Source organism: Lytechinus pictus, chromosome 9 (genome assembly GCF_037042905.1).
Source record: "Lytechinus pictus isolate F3 Inbred chromosome 9, Lp3.0, whole genome shotgun sequence".
Classification (NCBI taxonomy): Eukaryota; Metazoa; Echinodermata; class Echinoidea; order Temnopleuroida; family Toxopneustidae; genus Lytechinus; species Lytechinus pictus.
The window spans coordinates 6064470-6081561 of record NC_087253.1 but is presented as its reverse complement, the minus strand read 5'-3'; the positions used below and the strand labels follow the sequence as shown (position 1 = coordinate 6081561).

Genomic DNA, 17092 nt, shown 5'->3' with positions numbered 1-17092 from the left:
ATATTTATACCCCTATACCTGCATGATTTATTTATTATCGTCTTGGGAATCATAAATTACATCGTGACATAAATGGATGTTGTTCAAATAGGGCATTTCGAGGGGTCTATTTAGATTGTAATACAAAGAATATGAAAATGTATCGCATCCCAATCCCAAATTCATTAGTTTTACCGAGAAACATTTTTTTGAGTGATAAGTGTTCGTCATGATTTATTTCCCATCCGTCCAATTGTCAACTCGTCTACTATCATTTGGTCTATCATCAGTTCGTCCACTATCCACATGGTCAACTTGCCAATTCATCCACTCACCATTTCGTCTAATAACAAGTTGTTCTAATTGCCATTTAGTCCATATTGCTTGCATGCCATCATCATCTCCTAAACTAACATCATCATCATCGTCATAACCACCATAACTACTCATCATCATCATAACCACACCACCACCACCACTATCATCATCACCACCACCATCATCATCAATATCATCATCATCATCATCACTATCATCATCATCATTACTATCCCTAACATCATCATCATCATCACCACCAACGTCACCATAACTATCATCATCGTCATCATCATCACCATCAACATCACCATAACTATCATCATCATCATCGTTGTCGTCTTCGTCGTCACCACCGCCCTCCTCCTCCTCATCATTATCATAACCATCAACATCACCATCATCACCATAACTATCATCGTCGTCGTCACCGCCGTCATCATTATCATCATCATCATCGTCACCATCATCATCATCAACTTAATTATCTCATTTTTCCATGCTTCTGTCATCAATGACACCACTATCACTTTATTCTAACAATCATATAAACCATCGGATACGAAACTGATTTAATTTTATTCCATTTACAGAATGTGACTCTTTATTACGTAATAGTGTTCTCCTCTCCATCTCATAAATACAAATATAACACAGAACAAAACGGAAGAAAGTTTTGGCATAAATCAATCTACATAGATCGGTTATTTCTGAAACGGCGACTGTACAAAACACGCTAGGCTGGATGCCCAGAATATCATAAAGGACAGATGAAGAAAGATGGACATCGGGAATGAACTAACGTAGTATTCAACGATGAGAATGTATAGCGTACGCTCTGCACATAGAAGTTAATGATTCACGAATATTTGCAGTTGGAATGAGAATGTAGAAATAGCTTTTAGTCTAAGAGAAGAAGAAGAAGAACATACAATAAACGTACTGAAACTATACTTGTTCAAAATACAAGTATTTCACAAAAATCTCTTAAATAACCATTAGTGCGTATAGCAATCCCCGCCCGCGGGGCAACCAGTATGTACAACTCGATCGAAGTAGCACATCTTTTTTTAAATACGATACAATATCAACGTGTATCTACAACTGAAATGTACATTTGCAAGATTTAAACAAAAAAGTTAAACTACATTTTTGTGGCCCGATACTAGATATTAAATTTTTTACTGTTTTCACAAGTACACAAATAGTTGTATAATTCGTAATAAAATACAAATAAGGCACACATCGTGAGTTGCCATTGCTGTTCAAGACTTACAATATATCCTCATAGTTCACGAATGGACCGAAACAAATAGTGCATGGTTTCCTTCTGAAGGCCGCTGTTTAAAAGATGTTCAAAATAATCCATAAAACACAAAAATCTGTCGATAAAATTAATACACGCATGATTTATGTATTACTGTTATAATGTTATCATCTTAAAAAAAATCGTAAAAAATATAGTACTTCAGTATCGCCAAGAGTCAAAGTACTGGTGAAAAAAGGCACTAAATTAGAACGGAATTGTGGCATATTTAATTATTTTCAATATACATACGGTGTGCGTTGAAATGCATGCATGAGTGCCGAGTACAATATACAAAAGTACTACAATAAAACAATTTGTTTGAATAGTACAGAGAGCTTTTAGATCTTTCTAATATAGAAATAAATTTGCATTGCCTTTCACTGTTGCTTACGAAACATGCTAAACAAGTGTGAGAGTGTGATGAAATCATACAACTAGATTGTGACACATTATCATAATATGGCTATATTACAGTCAAAATAATAATTAATTTTCATATTTAGGTGAATTTTGCAAATGTGAGCAGTACAAATTGCAAAGCAAATTAAGATAAAATCAACTCAAGTGTCCTAGTACTGACATTGTTTGCTTTGTCAGTTTATATCTGATTTATGAATTAAAACAAAGGTGAGACAATCTAGCTTAGCTTTCATGCTTATTATGAGTCTTGAAATATACACTGTTTCATAACATAGAACAGCAGATGTAAAAGGTAGGACTAATATTTTATATTTCTTTTTAGACAAAACATCATGTTCAAGGTGTGAAGAATTTATATCATTATGGATGGAACAATAACCTCGCAGTGTAAATATATCTTTAAAAATAAAGAGAGGAATTCCTAATTAATTGTTCTTTTAATCATAATATGAATAGTACCATTAATCACAATATTCATCAAATTCCTTATGGATTTGACGTTCACTAGAATATTTTGAATTGGAAGAACAAAACGTAATGGAAGACTGTTACCTGTTTTTGCCAATGGTACTTCTATTTTCATTCAACATTGTATCGTGTTTCAAATACCCCTTTCATGAAATTTCGTGGACAATCATTGCGTCTTTACAAAAGATAATCAAATCAGGAAGATACGTATTTGAACACACTTATCTGTTCAAAGCCCGTTCCAAATATAAAGGCACATGATCTTTAAATCCACAAGGCGATTCTTGGGATTTCTTGAAAAAAAGGCTAGAATGTTTCTGTCATATGACAATAAGGCCCAGATCGTGGATATATTTATCCTTCCAACTAATATATTGGATTTTTTTTTAGAGAAGAGGCAAGCTTATCGATTCTTTGACATATATGTTTTAACAATACCTTTATCCAATTACAGTATTTGTGTAGAGTTTTTACAGAAATGTATTAAAAGGTATGATGATTGGATACGGGGTTGCCGGCGATGACACCATCTGAAAGACGTGATACGGGGCGTGAATCGTCGATATCTAAATCAGATTTTATCTTCAATGTGAAGTTGGACTTTTAGCGCTTAACAACCCCGCCACTATATATCTGTCATTTACTTAGGAATACGACGATAACATTTTACAGGATTTTACATCCTGAAACCCGATATCCTCGTCCTATTTTGAGCTTGATTATACTTGACCTTGTTGTGTGCAACAATATGCACGAAGATTAACCTTTGCGGGGCGTATAAATAAACAGACCAAAAATTGAACGCCAATACAGTTCATAACTGGGAGCAGCTGTTTTCCAACAAGGATTATTGAAGGAGAACGCCGATTGGTCCAATCCTCCGCGAATTGCCACAGTTAACCAATAAGAAGTAGACTTTCATATTCAATTGCACTGACTGCACAATAAATAAATATATTCTTTTTTGCAACTCGCCGGAAGCTCGTATATACGCGCGATGACAACAAGCCATCGTCCATAAGTGTCCGTTCATTGGATGACCTATCTGGCCACGAATGTGACGTCACCACCCCTTGCTGTAAAGGTCACTTCAAAGTCAAGATGGCGACATGTCTTTTTGAAGTCATTCAATGGAGTGTCTCTTTTCATTGGAGTCCAGCGGCCTCCTTCCATCCGTCCGCATTTTTACCGAATTTGTAGACCAGCCGTCTCCCGTCGACTCTCTCTAAAATTTCGCGCTTGTAGTAATACCTGTAATTTGAAAGAGAATACAATATAACGATGAGAAATTAATGTCATTGCACTATAGGTTGTTATTTACTACCTATTAACAATGCGTAAACTATTTTATTATAATTACACTCATAACTTTCATTGCGCATTTATTCCGTTCATCAATCACCCCAGTACTTCAAATTTTGCCAACAAAATTGCAAAATATCCTTGAAAAAAGTACAAAATAGGGTCATTAGTTTTTATATAACTCAGATTTTCCATAAGCATCTTTGTCACCAAAACATCTTAATGATGGAATAAAACTTCGAAACTTCGACATTAAGATACAAATATGATAAATAATATAGTGGATAAAGAAAGCGCCATTCTGTAAGAGCTAGAGAGAAATATTCCAAATTGGGGAAAAATATATGTTTATGAAATAATAATATTTTTGAAATATTAATGTTCATGGATGATAGATAAGAAAAAATAATGAAATATAGAGAAAGCAGAAGGTATTTTTTTTAATAGTAGGACACTACGACAAACAAAAAAAGAAGAAGATATTTTCAATGAATTATCTTTTTTTCCTCCAATAATTGAATAAAAAAAGAAAGACTGATTTACCTCATGGCACGGCTAAGCTTTTCGTAGGTCATCTGCGGGTTGTTCTTCTTCCTTCCCCACATGGTGGCGACGGCTTCCGAGTTGACGAATCGGAAGACTCCGGCCTCCCGATCTTCCCATCGGATGAACTTCGGGTTGTATTCGTCTTTCTTCAGAATATCCCGGATGAACTCCCACAAGTGGTTTCCTTTCATGGCTGCAAATACAGGGGAAAAAAGGAATAATTAATTCACCGCTCTTATCATTATTTGATTTTACAAAACATTCAGGATCATACGTATTTTTCATGTTTTAATATTTTTTAAGGTTCTCAATTGAAAGATATGGTTCAAAGCCGCAAAGGATTGAATAAGGCGCAATTTAAAAGGTTAACCATAATGACAATGAAATCGTCTCACTCCCATGCGTATCCGTGATCTCTCTCTCTCTCCTTTTCAATTTAAGATGATAGCTAACCAGGGAGTATTACTTGTTATCATAATAAGTATGTTTGTTAAAGCTAAATTATAGTAGGCCTATATTGAAAGTTTGGCGGACAAAGACCACCGTGTTCTTGGGTTGAGATCATGCATGCAACCAGCGAATATCTCATCGCACATCGCATCGCCTTCAATGCGACTGTTTTCAAAGATTCATGTCTGAAAGTGAAGTCAGTACTACTGCAATAAGTCTTCATTTTCTTCGAAAAAAACTTTTATGATTTGCTTATTCATCTGTCAATTTTTAAATGGTAATCACCTTCTCTCCTTCCTCGTCCTCTGTTTCTATTGGGCGATGATACTGCGTTCCCGCCGGAGACAGTTGTAGTCGTGACCACGTGCTCTTCATCGCTGCCGCCATCGTCGCTTGACGTCACAGACTGTTTACGCGGTCGGACGCGGAACGGCTTCCTGATTGGTCCAGCGCAACTTCCCTGCTGCGGCGACATCTCCGGTTTCACCACGCCGTCCGCGTGCGAGTCGAGCATCTGAAGCGTCGTGTGCATCGTGCGACACTGGTAGTTGTGCGTTCGGCCGTTCGGGGCAGACGCGGCGGCGGCGAAGCCGTGCTGTTGCGGGTACGGCGTCTGGTGATGGTGGTGGGCGTGGCGGTAGTTGTGGTACGGTTGGATGTTGTGGTGGTGTTCGTGGTAGAGTGGTGGTGGGTGGGACATGATGGAAGAAGACATGGTGTTGTAGGTTTGTTGTAGGTCTTCGATAGGCGGGGAGTACCCGGATACGCTCTCGATGTCTGAATCTGAACAAAAGGAACAGAAACAAAATTCATTTCAAAATGTATCCCAGACAGAAATGGTTATATAGAAACTACTGGAGCGTTATTATCATACACCAGAAGAAGTAGTAGTAGAAGAAAAAGCAGAAAAAGGATAAGAAAAGGAAGATAAAGAAGATAAAAAAGAAATAGAAGCTGAAGATGAACAAGAAAACGGGGTGATAACTAAAGAAAAATACGAATGGAAATTGAAGTGACGATATCAGAACACCCCCCCCCCCCCAACCGCTTCATCATCCCCATTCGATACCTGCATATTGACAACGTCATTCATGTCAGCACGCATACAAAAAACAGTTTGAATTTAAAATGATTGCTAATGACCTTTCGCTCCAACGCCTACCAGTATATTCCTATGACATAGCAGCTAGTCCAATCGCGATATATACCCTCATATTCTAATCTTACAATACTTTGATTTTCTTTCTACTCAATATTTTTGCAGAACAAAGGGGCTTCAACATCCAGACGTATTAATTAATCTTCCATAAATGCCTCCCCTCCATAAAACATCGGTTTCACACAACGAGACCCGGTTTCTCATAACCACAGTTTGGTCTCAAGATCGAAGACATCCTTGTAAGGTGTGTGCCTAAACGTGATATGAGCTTTTACACAAATGCTGTAAGTGGTCGACGAACAGTTTTGATAGACCGTCCTTGTTTATACCACGGCATTAAATACGACTGGTTTCGTAATGCATGAAAAGAGATAATAGATCATGAAACGGCTACCAATGCTGGTCGAGCACCCTTTAATATTCCATAGACATAACCAATTCAACATTTGCACATACCTTCAATCTTCTTATAATTGCATCAAAATGTGCAATTATCAAGTCTGCATCAAAATTTTTATGTCGACGTTAAGTTAAGTTTGAAATTAAAAATCCGGACAGCTTCGATTAATAAGAACATACATGTCAATAATTATACATGTCAATAATCATACAGGGAATACAAATCTTATATTGTACGTCTATAATAGATAATGATATCTGATTGGTTAAAACATCGCCACGTGACTTACCTTCGCCTGACGAGCTCATGCCGAAAGCGCCACGTTGTGATCGGTGTTGAAAAGATTCCATTTGGGCAAACTCGCTGACCAGCGTGAGATCGTCGAGATTGGGCAGGTCGCCGGCGAAAATATCGATATCACAGACAGAGATCGGCGTCGGCGACGGGGCAGGGCTTGGGATGGTACAATCTGCAATGGCGGGAAACAGACAGATATATCGATTAAATTGGTATCGTTATTCGACACACAAAAGAGTTTAAGCAATGAATCATGAGACAATGAAGCTGAATTCTGCGAAAGAACGAGAAGGATGCAAAATGCCGAATAATTCTCACAAGTCGGCACCGCAGGTTCAAATGACCAAAAAAAAAAAGACTAATGGCAGAATCATAGGATAGACACCGAATTTAATGAATTACCCGTCTTTGAATATGCCAGAATCAACGAAAAATAAAGGTATCTGTAATACAAAAGAAACACGTCTCCAACTGCAGAACGCAGCTACAAGCTCGCCAAGACGTAAATGTATTAGCACTATACCATAGACGCACGCAATTAGAGGCAACGTGTTTCGCGCAGGCTTCCAGGAAACGAAATGAAATAATATTTCTCCAGAGCCAACCTGCGTTCAAGAAGCGAAACTAGTCAACTACGAACAGCTATTGAGCGGTTCATCTTCGAAGAACATGATATCAACGTGGAACAGAATACGATATTTTTCAAGCGCTTTATTTCGTCTTGACCCGTACAATACCGAGAGAGAAACTATAGGCTGTAATTTCACCCGAGTCCTGATTAGCCTGATTCTAAGAAAAAACTTAAAGGTGTTTTTGAAAACACCTTCAAAATAAAATTAATAAATAACGGGTGTCTCATCATTGCAAAATAGACTGAACGACTGATTGCACGGTCGAGTTTAATTTTCAATTCAGAAAAAGAAGCGATTCGGCCCTGTATTTCAGGGCTTAGCCCCGAAACAACGAAACACAAACAGATTGCTGGCATACGAAACTACAAACAATGTTTGCAGTCTGTAGGTGAGGCTAACCAAGTTCACCTTCGCAGTCAACGTAGCGCCAATAAACATCTCCGGACTGACCCGCACCTTTCTCAAGTTTTCTGTTAAAGGATGTTTACGTGATTTCTATTTTCTCAAGTATTCAGTTTCACAAGTATAAATTTGTTTTAAGAAAATGCCGACATCGCCAATCCCCCCTTTGCAAATCTACACAATTAATTGCAAATAAATAGTTCAACTGTGATTTTTATCTTGACAATATCATAACATGCTGAATATTCGTCAAAATTGTTTCAAGTATTATTTTTACAAAAAAAGTGGTTTTAGCTATTGTTTATTTTATTTTTCGAATCAAGTTTCCAACCATTAATTACAGAACGATCATCGATAAGTGCCTGACGAAAGAGAAACTGTTGAGAATGTTTCATACAAAACAGAAATAGATATATGAAATCAAATTACTATGGCAACAACGGGTGTGTGTGTTTTAGTTTATACAGACGTGCAATGAGTGAGGAGTAAGAGTAGTCTTACCGTCCAGGCTTTCATTGAAGGATGACGGGAACATCGTTGATGAAAGGTTGATCGGGGAATTCGACGAGAACTGTGTAAGGTTGTCCAAGAACTCTATTCAAAGCAGATTAAAAAAGAGGTAACATTAGAGACGATGTCCCTCACAGTCCACAATAAGCTTTGACGAAGTACAATGCTGGTCATACTAACTAAACCGACTCCGATTGACATGATAAGCCAATGGACATAACGGAAGAGATTTGATCGATATGGAGTCAATTTCGTTCGTGAGACTAGGACATCGCGCATGAGCAGAAGGGGAAGGGGTTTTCAAGAGAATATAGATCCGAGATATAAACCATCAAACTTATATCACGTGTCAATTCTACCATGTCACACTCTTGTGTGTTATTACACCACTCTATTCAAGGCGAAGGGTCGAGACGGTAATACGACGTATCCTCCTGCGACATTTGCTCTGGGCTCCGTAACACAAAGCTTAGCGATGAATGGCAAATATGAAAGAATACTTGGTTCCTGGTCAGTATTTTGAACCAAACGCGCGTGTAACATTGATCTTGATTGGTCAGTCCATTTAGCGATTGATCGCTTATCTTTGTGTTACGGAGCCCAGGTCTTACTATCTGAGAGGGCATGAGGTTATAGTTAGGACGGTAGTGGAGTTTTTTGGTTCAGAACAGTACAAAGATAAGGGATGAGGATTTATTCAGTTTTAGAGGTTACGTATTAGGTTTTGGCTTAATGTGCAGATTTCCCAGCATAGGAGCAATTGTCGCCGGAGAAAATGCCATGGAATCGGTACAGACATAATATTATCAATACAGGCCGAATATTATGGCATACAAAATAGCGTAATATCGGCCTGGTAGGGTTAACGAGTATCATTTTACAATTAAATTTAAAAAATGATGAAATCAACAGGCATACGTGTACGGCTTCAAATTCTGAGATATATTGACAGAAACTGGTCCAACCTTTCGAACGATCGGTAATGTTTTCTTTATGCATTAACAATTATTTTTTGTAACAAAAATCGAGAAATACAATTTCTAAGAAGAGTAGAGTCATGCCCACAGGAAGGCCGTTATACCGGTGTCAGACGAAGATATGACCCACTGGTTGCAGCACACAAACTTTTGGTATCAACCCCAACTTTCGAAATATAATTTTTCGTCTTTCCCATCATTCTTTCCCGCCAAATTTGGGCAATGCTTGCCGATTTCTAAGTAGTCATTTCATTTATTTTCAACCGAATGCTCAAATTGGCTTAGGGTAATAACCAAACGGCCATATTCACGCATGATAGGAACACAGTTCTGGTGAATGTTTCATAAAGCTGTTCGTAAGTTAAGAGCGACGTTAAGAACGACTGGTGATCCTTTCTAGTGGCAAATGGTATATTCATTGGCGATGGTTTAGTGCGTATGAAAGGTTCACCAGTCGTTCTTAAAGTCGCTCTTAACTTACGAACAGCTTTATGAAACGACCCCCAGGAGTATGATTTTGAATCACCAATAATCAGTTTAATCGAATATATTTTCATTAATATGGTTTTGCCTCATCAATAATAAGTTTTAATGAAATAATTCATATACATGATTAAACAAGCTTCTATAAATTGATATGATAATCAATTTAATTAAAAATATTTACATTAATATGGTTTTGATTCACAAAATAATAAATTTAATTACATAATTCAAAACATGATTAAACAAGCTTCCATAAATTGATATAACTATTTAAAAAAAATAATTACCTGATTTTTGGAGTCCATCGGTGAGCCCTAACGTCGAAGAGTACTGGTTATCACAGAGCTGCGTGTTAAACTGATCAGTCATGTTTCCGTGAACTGGGCGTGGTAAAATAAGGGGCAAGTTATTACCCTTCTGTACTATCAAAAACTCTTTAAGAGTTAAGGTTGATGTCGGGTTTGGTTAAATGTTATTATACAAAAAGGGACAAAAGGAAAATATTATACTGCTCATTGAACGATGTTTATTATTTTTGGCACAAAGGTAACTTTATCAACGTTGCAGTAGTTGAATAACAGTTTAAACAAGAGTTTAATATGATAAACAACTATGCTTGATAAATGAAGATTGAATATTTAAAAAAAAATTGTTAAATACTTCAAACCTTTATTAAAACTGTTAAGCATAAGCAACTTATGTAATGTTCATAAAACAACGTTTTATATAAATTCTGAACTATGTTTTTTGTTTAGTGATTTCATTTAAACCATGTGTGCGAAAGAAAAATAATTTTCTTAAGAATTACTGATATTCAACGATGTCCGCAAAACAAAGACTGGCGCATCTACAAAATGCGAGACTTTATATATATAGGCCCAGCGTTGCAGACTGATTTGAAGTGGACGAAACTAATTACCTGCCAAACCGTGTCTCATTTATCATGAGTTACAATAGTATAGTCTTCGTTGAAATGGTATATACATGTGTTTTCAATCATCTTTTAAAAAATATATCGTTTAAGTGTTCCGATGATGAGGATTTATTTTTCCCTTTTCTAAGCATATATTCAAGTGGATATTTTGTAATATCCATTGAGATGACTGGGCTATAGTATTTTCCTAAGTCTGTTGCGATGCCACTTAGCTTGGGTACCTTTTCCGCCCTTCAGGGCCCGGTTGCACGAAAGAGTTGCGTTTAATCGCATGTCAGAAAAATCGATCGTAAGTCTCGAATGCGTGCTTTTACGTTACCTTACGTTGTGTTTTTTTTTTGGAACTGTGTTTGAGAGCAGCCCCTACTGCAACCAGCCCCAGATTCGAATGAACGAGATAGGCACTTGCATTAGAGGAGACCAGTTTGCACAAGACATCGAACTTTGAAAGTTTAAATAAATGATTCGGTGAAACGGCCTGTAGCTTGGTTAATATTTATTTCCGACCTACAATGGCGAAGAACGACCAACGTACGGTCATGTATATACTAAATCATTCGGTAAAATATACCGAGATTTAAGATAATTTTCATGTATATAGGCAATCGTCGGAAATTTATGAATCACCTTTCACAATAAATAATAGCGTTTCTAAGTGGGTTAATTTCTACTTAATGAATCTTAAATCGACCACTATAGTCACTTAATCATAAATCTATTAAAAAAAAAGCTATATAAAGCAGGGAGTTCTACCTCCCAACTCCCTGATAAAACATGCAAAACCTTGTTACACATCCAAACACAAAACCCAATAAATTATTGTTTTGCAAGATTTATTCTCACTGAAGTACTTTCCTTTGATAACTTCTGAGACCCATAGATTAATGAAAAAACTAACGCCATATTTTAGACTGCACTCCTGTTTTCGTATAAAATTTAATAAGCGAAGACGAGCCACAGTTTGAAAAACTCTTCGTATCACCAAACCACGTACGGTTGCGGAGAGACAGCCGCATCGAAAGTGAAATTGGCAAGCCTCTTGAAAAACTAAAATTTCATGCGCTCTTTAATAAATGACCTGCTTATAGCGCGAGGGTATTGGAGTTTTTGGTGGTAAAAGTGGTACCTTAAGAGGTAATTAGTTGAATATCGAGACTTCAACCGAAAAAAAGTGAGAGACAATAATAAAAACTGAATAACAAGTGGTTGAGAGAGCGATAAAGCGTATATTCACAAGATGTATTATTAAAGGGATGGAAGAATCAATAAAAGTAAAAGGACTGCGCGAAAGAAGAAGAATAGAAAAGAAAAATACTTTCGGACGACATCCTTTGAATAGACAGCTTTGAAATATTTAATTGCAGGAAAGATATTGCCTAAAAATACTATTAAGTTAAACAAAATCCAATTTCAGAGGTATTCAGCGAAATTAAATATTGCATATACTTACGAATATCCTCCATGAGCAGTGAGAAGTCCATTTCAGAGGGATGTGATGCGGCCGAACCGTCGGCAGAAATCGACCCAGCTTCGCTTAGCATGTACCGGGCTTGTTGCGTGTGCCCCGTAACTCCAGGGGCCACTTGCTGTTTTCCGGGCCGTGCGTTGGGCGGGGTGAGCTCGGCGAGCACCGGCGAGTCGGGCGGTGTCGGGAAGGTCTGGAATTTGCGCTCGCAGTCGCTGCCGCTGTACGAGCCGACACGGAAGGCCTTGGGGGTGGGGAACTCCACGGTCATGCCAGAGACGTGGTCGGAGTACACATCCGAGAAGAGCTGCGGGAAAAGATGAAGATAGCGATGATAACCTTAATAACTATCTAAAACAGAATTGATTCATTGTAGTAGAGATGGGGGCCAGATTTGATGATAAATAATGGAGAATATCAATTGTTGCCCGACCGAAAATGGATCAAACAATTTGGTATAAAGTTAACGTTCAGTGATAATTAATTACCCCGAGTTCCATCGAGAATGGTCATAATGTTCAAAATAAGTGATTCACATTTATAATGGGTAAAATTTTAACCAGCACGAGGGTAATTATGTGTCCAACCAATTTGGGGCAGTATTTTACCCAATGCGGGAAGCATGTTGTCCAGTAATTAGGTTAAAAAATAAGCAGCAATTACTTAAGAATGGGCAAAATGTTCATTACACTCGATAAATAAAAAGCACTGCCGAATATTCGTTGGACACATAATTATCCTAAGGCTAATGGAGCATTTTTACCCAATATTTTTTAGAGTGTGTATATACTGAAAATCATAACCATCACAATGGTAATAACAATGGATCAAACATGATGATCGAATCTTAATTATTCTTTGTCTTCCTTGGAAATTTTTCAACCACTTAAAATATTAACTGAAATAAACTATTTTTCAATTCGATAAATTATAGAGATGTGTTTTTAATTTTTATTTCCATAAAAGGTGATCAAATTAATTTCTATATAAAAAAAACCCTCGATAAACATAACAATTGATTGTCACTGAGTGTCGTGAGTCAGAGTGCTATAATTGACAAGCTAATTATGTACAGGCTAATGGCTTTTATATGGACATAATCAAGAATGTTAATTAATTGGTGTTATGAGTTTGCTTACAGGCCATTAAGTGCGCTGACGCAACCAACGTCTGTTAAAAGCATATACTTAACCCACGCTGGTATAGGCCAAGATAGTTACACCATGTACACGGTACACTCTAAAAAAGATTGAGTAAAAAATTACCCAATATTGGGTTGAAAGGGAACAAGCATGTTTGCTGCGTAATTTCCCCCCCCCTCATTTTGGGGTAAAATTCAAGTTTAAAGGGTAAATTCCAACGCAACATTGCGTACAATAGTTAACCAAGTATTTGGTATCATTTCGTCCAGTCATGTTCCCATTTAACCCCATATTGGGTAAAATAGAGTGGATTATAGCAATTAAAGTTATCATTGTTTAACAACAAGACTAATGTGTAGAGACCTCTATTGTTAATTTGTCCAAGTATAGGCAAGTTGGGTAAAAAAGGAACATGCATGATTGTTTGGTAAATAATGCGTATGATAAAGAGTGTGTTTCATGAGCAATCTTTTACCCGGCGTTGCGTAAAAAATGCCTAACCTTTGGCGCTATTTTTACCCAGCAAATAATTAATGGATGTTCATCTTTATCCAATGGTTGGTTAACAGGGTACAGAGTCAATGACTGTATACATTGTAATCCTAACCAGGATTTGCATTTCGAACGATTTGAAATAGGTTTGTTTTGTTCTTATTTAGTGACATGTCAGCGATTAGATCGGTGCAAAGTTCAATTTAAGCGGATCTTGTATATACTTCAATTTCCAGCATGAATAATATTTCACCTCGGATTTACCTCTTTCCACGGCTATAGTTTGTGGTAAAAATCGGAAATTGTTCCAAGGACCGAAATGGAAATAAGAAAAGGAAGTCGTAGGTGAATCGATGTTCACTCTTTATCGTCATTATTTTCTCTGTCTGCCTTTTTGGAGACTGGTACGATAACGTCCACTTCCACCCAAACATGGGCAAATCTTTCTCCCACTTTTGGAGGGAAATCCCCCTACATTTACCCAGCAGGCGCGACTTCATTGCATACGCTACATTTTCACTATAAAAACAGTTATGATCAAACTTAACTTTTACGAAAGCGGAAAGATATATAACCAGGTATACAATTACAAACCTTTCTTTTACTAAATATGGTATGGCAGAATCTTGAAAATATTAATGTAAATCTGTTTTGCATTAGGAGGGCGGGGTGAAAATAACCTTGACTCATATTTAGGGGTAATTTTGCTTTATGGTTAACTTAAATGATCCCGCTTGTGTCGGTTGTGCGCGATCGAATTAAGGGATCGGAACCAAAGTTGTATGTTTATAACCAAATTTAAAGTCAATATATACTGTGATATACATTGATGTAATGCAGAAAATATATCATACAAAATAAAATAAGAAACATTGAGTGATTGATACAAACGATATTCAGAATGCAGAAATGTTACACATAATAACCGGAAAAATATAAAATTCCATTAAAATCACGTTGTTGATTAGCGCTTTATCACTTGCGATTGTGCTGACGTTACACTTTTTGTTAATATAAAGGACATTGAAGACATGAAGGTAAAGGTCTTTAACATGATAGACATTTTTCTCAATATAATTCCAGGGGAAAAACCCGTTGAAAATCAATCAACTGCTCTCTTTAATATGACATGAGATTCAGAACAGTCTCGCGTTACCAACTCGATACACTTTAATCAATAGCGCCATCCTGTGTTTGTGAATTGCCAATCAACTACATCGCTGCCATGCTCGTATTCTTGACCTGCTCAAATTAAACGTGTTGCGCTGCGTGTCAAACGTCAATGAACCGCTGTCATGTCGTACAAAAGCTTTAGAATTACAAACCTTATTTTCCCATGGATCTGGCGTACCAGTATTATTGCCTAGTTGTCAGTTAACCCCGGATTAAACGAGACAATTTCTATAATAAGATGCGTTAAAAAGAACGACGTTATCCGCTTTGTGCACAATTCAATGCGCCTCACTATAAAGGGGGTGAATGGGTGTAATGATGTTCCCCGTAGTGCCCCGCAGAGGAGGGCTGAAACCGGATCTTTCAAAAAATCAAACCAAGAAATCAAGGGATAAAAATGATGAAAAGGGGTTGCGCCCAGATATTTTTTTCTTTGAATTTTACAGATCACTTATTCTTGCTAACGCCGGGGCTTTGAAAAACAGACGGATATTGAAAGCAATTATATACCACCTTAATAGGAAAACAAGGTGTTTAGTAGACAGAAAACCCACCAACTCTCGAGACTGGAGCTACGAAGCGATAATACCATCATGACCATTAGGCCTTAAATCTTTGAAGAGAAATGCCACTCGAAAGCAAAACTTTTCAACTTCTCTCGACGTAAACATCTCCATGGCTTTCAGACGTATAGGTCCCCATTTTTATTACAGTAGCTTAGTAACTAAATCACGAAAGTGATTTGTCGATGAATTCCTATCCAACTGAATTAACCATTTTCGTATTAGCGAAAAATCAAAATAAACTAAGCTTGACTCGTTAAAGAGCAGTGGGTTGGGCCGGGAAAAAAGCAAATGAACATGTTCACTAAAAGTGAATGGCTCACAAAGATGTGGAGATGGATGGAGTTACAGAAATAGCTAGACTGATGGATAGACAGACATAGGTAGGTGGATAGATACAGATCAAAGGTGAACATATTAGACAATACTAAGAAAGTGATGGGTGCGATAGAGATTTTTTTTAGAAAATATTGTATAAAACGGGGGGAAAGACTTAAAATGGGGGAATGCTGTGTTTTATCAATAAGACATTAAGAGCAACACAAAATAATATGATAATGAAATGGGGGAAATCGGTATGAAAGATGATTGCCCGAAACAAAAGATGTGTGATTGGAAGAAAATTGTGTGATGATGTCCGAATTGATGTAGGAGAAAGAGAGAGAGAGGGAGAGAGGGGGGGGGTTAAGATAGAGAGGGGAAAATGATACAAACTCATCAGAAAGAATAAATAATAATAATAATAATTTAGAAAGAATAAAGAATAAGTGGAAGACGAGGAGGAACAAGAGAGAAGGAGAAGATGAAGAAGAAAAAAGAAAATGGATGAAGTGTGCTGAAAATCATATAATAAAAACGACATCTTACCATAGGCTCATCTTTACAATAATCCGCTAGTTCAGTTTCCATCATCTTTCGCCGGGATTCAACCCCTCCAAGAATCCTGAAAAATACTCTCAATAATTCTCCTCTTGTGTAAATTGCCGAGAGCGGTGTTTATTCCCAAGTAGATGACGCAGATTCGAGATCAGGTGGTCTCCAAAGTGAGCGAAGAGACGAAAGTGAAAGCGTCTGGGTGCATGCAATGGTAGTTTACTACTACTAGTCCAAGTCCAGTTTGTTCGTACCCTGGATCCAGCCCCGGTTAATATTTTCCAAAACCTGTTGGACTATAGACAACAAAATATAATATGACTGGTACTCGAATGTCTTAGCAGATTTTATACTGCGAGAGTCAACTTGTTCAACCCTGGACGAATTAGGTTCGGTCAATAAAAAGTAACACTCAACGCACTGATTTTCAGTCACCTTGTCATGACTGTGCATTAATACACACTTACCCTCGAACACGCGTGTCAAAAGCACCTAACACACAACGTAAGGATCAGCTTGGCTTTCGCTAGTAATCGCATTGCGGTCTCCTGATTGGTTTATGGACTTGGCGAGTTTGACCAATCACAATGCAAAGAATCGCGCATGCGTATACGCAAGACCAACGACTACAGGTTGTTGAGCTCCGTTCTCTCCCAAATGTGTATGGAATTTATTTGGTAACGCTAACTTTAGTTTTCTCTCTTTTTCGCCGTAATCCTAAAATCTGTGATTGCAATACCACTTGTTTTCCGTGTACTTACAACTTATCAGTACAGAAGCACGTGCCGGGACTTA

At 37.4% G+C, this 17092-nt stretch overlaps 1 protein-coding gene across 1 annotated transcript; it reads right to left on the bottom strand.

Annotated features, from left to right (window-relative positions):
• Positions 1–868: 868 nt before the first annotated feature.
• On the bottom strand, positions 869–16798 carry LOC129268395 (uncharacterized). The gene is made up of 8 exons (XM_054905949.2): positions 16292–16798; positions 12040–12361; positions 9943–10035; positions 8184–8276; positions 6641–6820; positions 5078–5575; positions 4340–4535; positions 869–3745 (listed from the first exon to the last, which is right to left on the bottom strand). The coding sequence occupies exons 1-8, from the start codon at positions 16334–16336 to the stop codon at positions 3640–3642; spliced, it is 1533 nt and encodes a 510-aa protein (XP_054761924.2). The 5' UTR covers positions 16337–16798; the 3' UTR covers positions 869–3639.
• Positions 16799–17092: the final 294 nt, after the last annotated feature.

Excerpts from the sequence above, each read along its gene's own strand:
- LOC129268395 (XM_054905949.2), bottom strand. The coding sequence starts at position 16,336 with ATGATGGAAACTGAACTAGCGGATTATTGTAAAGATGAGCCTATG. Across the intron at positions 12,362-16,291 it reads ATTGTAAAGATGAGCCTATG|CTCTTCTCGGATGTGTACTC; the intron begins GTAAGATGTCGT and ends CTTTTCCCGCAG. Across the intron at positions 10,036-12,039 it reads ACTGCTCATGGAGGATATTC|TTCACGGAAACATGACTGAT; the intron begins GTAAGTATATGC and ends TACCACGCCCAG.